The sequence below is a fragment of the Pelophylax lessonae genome (assembly GCF_965119305.1).
Source record: "Pelophylax lessonae genome assembly, chromosome: 9".
NCBI classification, from domain to species: Eukaryota; Metazoa; Chordata; class Amphibia; order Anura; family Ranidae; genus Pelophylax; species Pelophylax lessonae.
In genome coordinates this window covers 249,197,190-249,203,620 of record NC_138776.1, presented here as the reverse complement: position 1 = coordinate 249,203,620, position 6,431 = coordinate 249,197,190, and the positions used below count along the sequence as shown (strand labels likewise).

At 46.0% G+C, this 6,431-nt stretch overlaps 1 protein-coding gene across 1 annotated transcript; it reads left to right on the top strand.

Annotated features, from left to right (window-relative positions):
• The first annotated feature begins 426 nt into the window (after nt 1-426).
• LOC309562865 (uncharacterized protein) lies at nt 427-1,339 on the top strand. Its single transcript, XM_082267184.1, has one exon. The coding sequence runs from the start codon at nt 476-478 to the stop codon at nt 1,268-1,270; it is 795 nt and encodes a 264-aa protein (XP_082123310.1). The 5' UTR covers nt 427-475; the 3' UTR covers nt 1,271-1,339.
• Nucleotides 1,340-6,431: the final 5,092 nt, after the last annotated feature.

Sequence of the window (6,431 nt, the reverse complement as noted above, 5' to 3'; positions counted from 1 at the left end):
ATTTTTGCAAAATTTACGCTCTTTTTTTTTTTTGTTTATAGTGCATGTCCAAAAAATCGCACAGGTGATCAAATACCACCAAAAGAAAGCTCTGTTTGTGGGAAAAAAAGGACATCAAATTCGTTTAGGTACAGCGTCGCATGACCGCGCAATTGTCCGTTAAAGTCACGCAGTAAAAAAATCGCAAAAAAAACCCTGGTCAGGAAGGGGGTAAAATCTTCCGGGGCTTAAGTGGTTAAGCACAGTAGAGTAACCATTTTTGCTTGTGGTAGTTAGTTATAAATCCTTATTCTAAGATTATCCTTTATGTTTCTTGATTGGGTGGACTGGTTTCGTAGTTCCACTGTAGCTTGTCACCACATCTATATAGTTGGCCTTGAATGTCCCCATCTTCATGCGTTTTTTTTTTTTTTTCTGGTAGATGGAACTTTAAACCAATAACACGTTGGAGATATTTCCTAGTTCTGTCAAAAAGATGGAGGATAAAGGTGACAAGGACAGCAATCTCTGTGAAGACGGTCTTAGTAAAAAGCTAAAAGTGAGGAAAAGGCGATCTGCTGGGAGGGCATCCCACATGTTGGCATCTGTTGGAAGAGAATCCACCTTCCGTACCACTGTTACTGCAAGAACCAAAAATCCTGACTCTTCCGAGGAGGAAAATTTAGATGGCCATGATGAATTTTCAGCCAAACAGAGAAACATTCAGGTGAAAGAAGAACACGAGTCCTCCAGGGAAGCAGACACATCTGGGAAAGAAAAAGAACATGAGTCGTCCAGGGAAGAAGATCCATCTTCTGGGGGAAATGATCTAGCGAACATTGAGACTTTTCTCGTTCGAGACTCTCCTGTTACTCAGCATAAACGAACACGGGACGTGTTAAAGTTCAGTACAGGTCGATCCAAAGAGATCTCCGAGGACCTCAGGAAACAAGTTGTTGAAGCTCATAAGAGTGGGAGGGGTTACAAAAGGATTGCCAAAGACTTGAAACTGCATATATCCACAGTCCGAAAGATCATTTACAAATGGAAAAAATTCAGCACGGTCGCCACTCTCCCTAGGAGCGGGCGTCCTTCAAAGATTGGTGCAAAGGCACGCAACACAATCCTCAAACATATGAGGGACAACACTAGGGTGACGGCAAAAGACCTGAAGGCCTCTCTTGCACTCGATAATATCAACGTTCACGAGTCTACTATAAGGAAAAATCTGAGCAAGTGGTGTTCATGGGACTTCATCATGGAGGAGGACACTGCTCTTCAACAAGAATAATTGGGGTCTGCCTCCAGTTTTCTGAAGACCACCTGGGCCTTTCACAGCCCCAATGGAACAATTTTCTGTAGACAACGTTGTGTAGAAGATGTTTTATGTACATAGCATTGTGTTTAACGAGAACACCAAATATTCACACCAGCATGGTGGAAGAAAATTCATAGATTTGCTGCCTCACAGCATTGTTCAGGGACCAATGAAAGTTCTATCGTATCGTCCTGTTCTTCTGCAGAAAGTCTGGGTATCTGAAGAGGATCTAAAACTCAGAATAGGGTTAGCTAGCTAGTCATTGATCGTGATTCAATCATAAACGATTGACACTAATCTCATCTGGTCCTTCCTAACCACTTCTGGTCTACATGTACTTAGATCCGGCATTGGCTACTTATCATTGCTCTGCACCATTTTACTCATGGTGACAATGGTGGACCATGCCTACGTAATGTGTCTCAGCATGGCCACTTGTAGTCTAGTTTAGGGGTGCAGGTTACAGGATAGCAGACCATGACAACATTGTCATCCCCATACCAGGAAGTGCCTGAACATGGACCTTCATGGCAGAGTCACAAGTCATTATTTTAATAAAAGCCGCAGACTTAAAATGTTTGAAAGGACTTTATTATGTTAAAGATGAACTCCAGCCTTCCCTATTTAGTCTTGTCCAGTTGTACAGTCCCCTCTCCTGTACTGAAATCGCTTACTTTGATTTCACTGCACACTGTGAGCTTTTCAAGTCAGATGGTGTCACCCTCATTTCCTGCTGTGCTGCAGTGAAAGAGACGCTCTACTAGGAAGAGAAAGCAGGGAGATGAGCTCATCCGCGCGCAACTTCTCTTTTCACTGTCCAGTCATAGGATGGAGCAGGGACTAGACCTTCACAGGCTCATTTACACTTGCTTTGACTTTACCATACATTAAAGTGCCTTTAACATGCTTTAATAAAGCTTGGCAAATGCCCTGTGTTTGATTTTCTATTTGTTTTGAAAGGGCTTAGTAGAACCCCCACTCAGTCGATCCCCAGCTCATTAGTACCCCCACTCAGTCGATCCCCAGGTCATTAGTACCCCTACTCAGTAGATCCCCAGCTCATTAGTACCCCCACTCAGCAAATCCCCTGTCCAGGGGTCCAGTAGAACCCCAGCTCAGTAGTACCCTCATTGAGCAGATCCCCAGCTCATTAGTACTCCTGTTCAGCAGATCCTAGCTTATTAGTGCCCTCGTTCAGCAGATCCCCTGCTCATGGGCCCAGTAGAACCCCAGCTCAGTAGTACCCTCATTGAGCAGATCCCCCAGCTCATTAGTACCCCCACTCAGCAGATCCACTGCTCAGGTGCCCAATATAACCCCAGCTCAGTAGTACCCTCATTGAGCAGATCCCCAGCACATTAGTACCCCTGTTCAGCAGATCCCCTGCTTAGGGGCCAAGTAGTGCCCCAGCTCAGAAGTACCCTCATTGAGCAGATCCTCAGCTCATTAGTACTCCTGTTCAGCAGATCCCAGCTTATTAGTGCCCTCGTTCAGCATATCCCCTGCTCAGGGGCCCAGTAGAACCCAAGCTCAGTAGTACCCTCATTGAGCAGATCCCCCAGCTCATTAGTACCCTCGTTCAGCAGATCCCCTGCTCAGGGGCCCAGTAGAACCCCAGCTCAGTAGTACCCTCATTGAACAGATCCCCAGATCATTAGTAACCCTGTTCAGCAGATCCACTGCTCAGGTGCCCAATATAACCCCAGCTCAGTAGTACCCTCATTGAGCAGATCCCCAGCTCATTAGTACCCCTGTTCAGCAGATCCCCTGCTTAGGGGCCAAGTAGAGCCCCAGCTCAGAAATACCCTAATTGAGCAGATCCCCAGCTCATTAGTACTCCTGTTCAGCAGATCCCAGTTTATTAGTGCCCTCGTTCAGCAGATCCCCTGCTCAGGGGCCCAGTAGAACCCAAGCTCAGTAGTACCCTTATTGAGCAGATCCCCCAGCTCATTAGTACTCCTGTTCAGCAGATCAGCTGCTCAGGGGCCCAGTAGAACCCCAGCTCAGTAGTACCCTCATTGAGCAGATCCCCCAGCTCATTAGTACTCCTGTTCAGCAGATCCCAGCTCATTAGTACCCTCGTTCAGCAGATCCCCTGTTCAGGGACCCAGTAGAACCCCAGCTGATTAGTACCCTTGTTCAGCAGATCCCCAGCTCATTGGTATCCTCATTCAGCAGATCCCCAACTTATTAGCATCCATTTTCAGCAGATCCTCTCCTCAGTAGTACCTCTATCTCTGCTGTTGCCCCACTCAGTGTTACACCCAGCTTTGCTGATCCCCAGCTTGGCTGATCCCCCGCTCAGTAGTTCCCCCAGCTCTACTAATCCTCTCGTTTGACGATTTTCCTTTCTCTCTGGTCCCCGCTCACCTCCCGCTATATTGCTCCCACGAGGCACACCACATGTGACATCTGCTAGTTTCTCCTACTCTGGTCCCCCATTTCTGCTAATCCTCTGCCGCTCAGTCCCCTCTCTCCAGTCCCTGCTCCCCTTCTGCTATAGCGTTCCCATGTTGCACACCATGTGTGTTTGCTAGTTGCTCCAGTCCGGACCCCGTTCACCTTCCTGCTGCTCCAGGCAGAACCCCACATGTGACTTCTGTACCAGACACTTGCAGATTATATACACATGAACCAAAAGTGACTGATAATGTCTTTTCGGTTTGCTTGTTGATTTCCCGGTGCATCCTGGGATATCTCATACCTCCAAAACTAAGCAAAGCTAACGCTGAATTAAAGCCCCTCAAGAGCTGCAGGTACTGTAATCAAGCATTGTCATAGACTTCTATGGAGGCTTTGGAGACGCTTTGAAGCACCAAGAAAGTGACATGGGGGAATCCTTTTTGAAGCAAACGCAACTGTGAACAGGACTCTAGGCTTCCCTTTTTTTTTTTTTTTTTTTTAGTGACCGGTGTTTTGATTGGCTTTCAGAGTGCTTCAAAAAAAGCGTGTCCAATGCCACATTCTGAAGCAAGTGGAAATGAGCCCTAAGTGTTACTTGGCTGCAACAGAGAAGGGAAAGTCTCCTCACCTGCTAAACAGGGCTGTGCTATGTAGCAGAGCCTTGTAAACTCTCAGGGCTGGATGGACAGAATACATATTGTGGCAAATAAACCAGCAACCCTTTATGTATTGTGTATTTAGCGGCTTGGCCAGGGCGGGACCACCTTTAAACTATTTGTTGCAGAGATCCCGTTGCCAGATCAATCATCTCAAGCCCCATTTTGTCATAAGAATATGTGCGTGTTTAACATGTTCCTGTAAAAATCACAGCTCTTTACTTTGGATCTTCCTTCAAAAAGCATTATATAAAAGAACACATCCCTGGTATCCCTTTAGACAATCCTGCTCCTCCCTGCTGGCCACAAGGTGGTGCCGATTTTAGCTGTTCTCTCTGCTGATTGGTTGCTTAAGCATGCATATCTAAAAGGAGCCAGGGATGTGTTTTTATATGCAGCTTCAAAGGGGTTATATTAGGGAGATGCAAGTTTGCAGGGAATATTAAAATCATCTGTTTCAACACAGGAAAGTACTTGCTTTAAATTTGGGGGAAAAAAAAGATAAGGCTGGAGTTCAGCTTTAAATAAATGTGACAATATAAAAGTTGTATATTATTGTTGTAACTGTATCTTTTATTATTATATTGTAGGAGTCGGTAATGCAGAAATCTAGATATCCCTAAAACTAAACTGTTTTTTGTTGTTTATATCTTAAATAAAGTGTTAATTTTTTTTTTTTCTCTTGCAAGGCCGCCTGGTAGTGATCTGATCAAGGGGTAAAAAATGTATAGCATTCATGGTTGCAGTTTTGCTTTCAAGCATTTCGTTTTGTCTTCTATGTTTTTTTGGTTCTGCTTGCTACTCGTGATCTTGTACTGCACATGCAACAGCATAACCACTAGATGGGGCTGTGCCGTTCTTTGATTTGTGTCCAGACCTCCCAGATGTCTCAGCCAGAGGCGTAACTAGAACCTTCAGGGCCCCAGTGCAATAAACCATGAAGGGGCCCCCCGGACCCCTGGTCGGGTCCCTTACCTGGGGCTCTTCCCACTGATCCTGAGGCCCTTTACTCTCGTTGCCCTTTATTACGGTCCCGCAGCGGGACCCTTTCACAAGTTCTTCATTGGGCCCCCTTCCTGCCATCCTGGGGCCTCCCCATGGTGATGGAATGCCAGGGCCCGGTTGCAAGTGTGACCTTTGCGATCCTTGAAGTTCACCCACTGGTGTCAGTAGTTTTTATTTTTTGGTATTTTATTTGTATTATTTTTTATCATTTAATTTAATTTTTTTACAATGTCACTGACTATGACTCTGTCCATTCAGAAAAGGAAGGAGCTGGTAAATCACATATTTACCGACCCCTTCCTGGTTCTCTATTGTGACACTTCCCCTGCAGCAGCCGGGAAGAGACGGGGGGGGGGGGAGCACACAGGGGCCCAGAGACAGCGGAACACAAGTGAACTGGATAGGAAGGGCGGCGGGGGCAGCATGCAGAGGAACCAATCTCCTCTGTTTTCCTCCTGCAGCTACAGGAGGAAAAAAGGAGGACAGTGATTTCTCTACATGCTGCCCCCAGCCGCCCCTCCTATCCAGGTGTACAGGGGAGCCGCACAGGCCCCCTGGAGCATGGGGCCTGGTTGCAATTGCAACCCCTGTAGTTACGCCCCTGGTCTCAGCTATACCCATACGTAGTTGAATGGAGTTCTGTGTTCCTCAAACGACTGGAGAAAAGCATTTCAAGGCGAGTACAAAAAAAAATTGATTTTTCCTACAAAGTAGGACTACAGGGTACAGGGCAGCCATCAGAAATTTTGGGGCCCCTTACACAGCTTAAGGCCAGGGCCGTCCCACCGAATCTGCCCACTGGCCATCCCACCGAGACCCTTAAGGGCCATACACACTATAGGATTTTCTGAAGACTTTTTCCTTCAGATTTACCTTTTCTATGTAGTGCAAGGGCCTGCCAGATTGCATACAAATTGAAAGTGTTTAGGTTTGACCTCATATTATATGGTTTTGGTAAGTCTAAAGGAAAAAGTCTTCAGAAAATCTTATAGTGTGTATGGCCCATTATGTACACACTTTTTTTTTAACACTCTTACATTTTAATATCTGAAAATGAATCTAATCCTGCA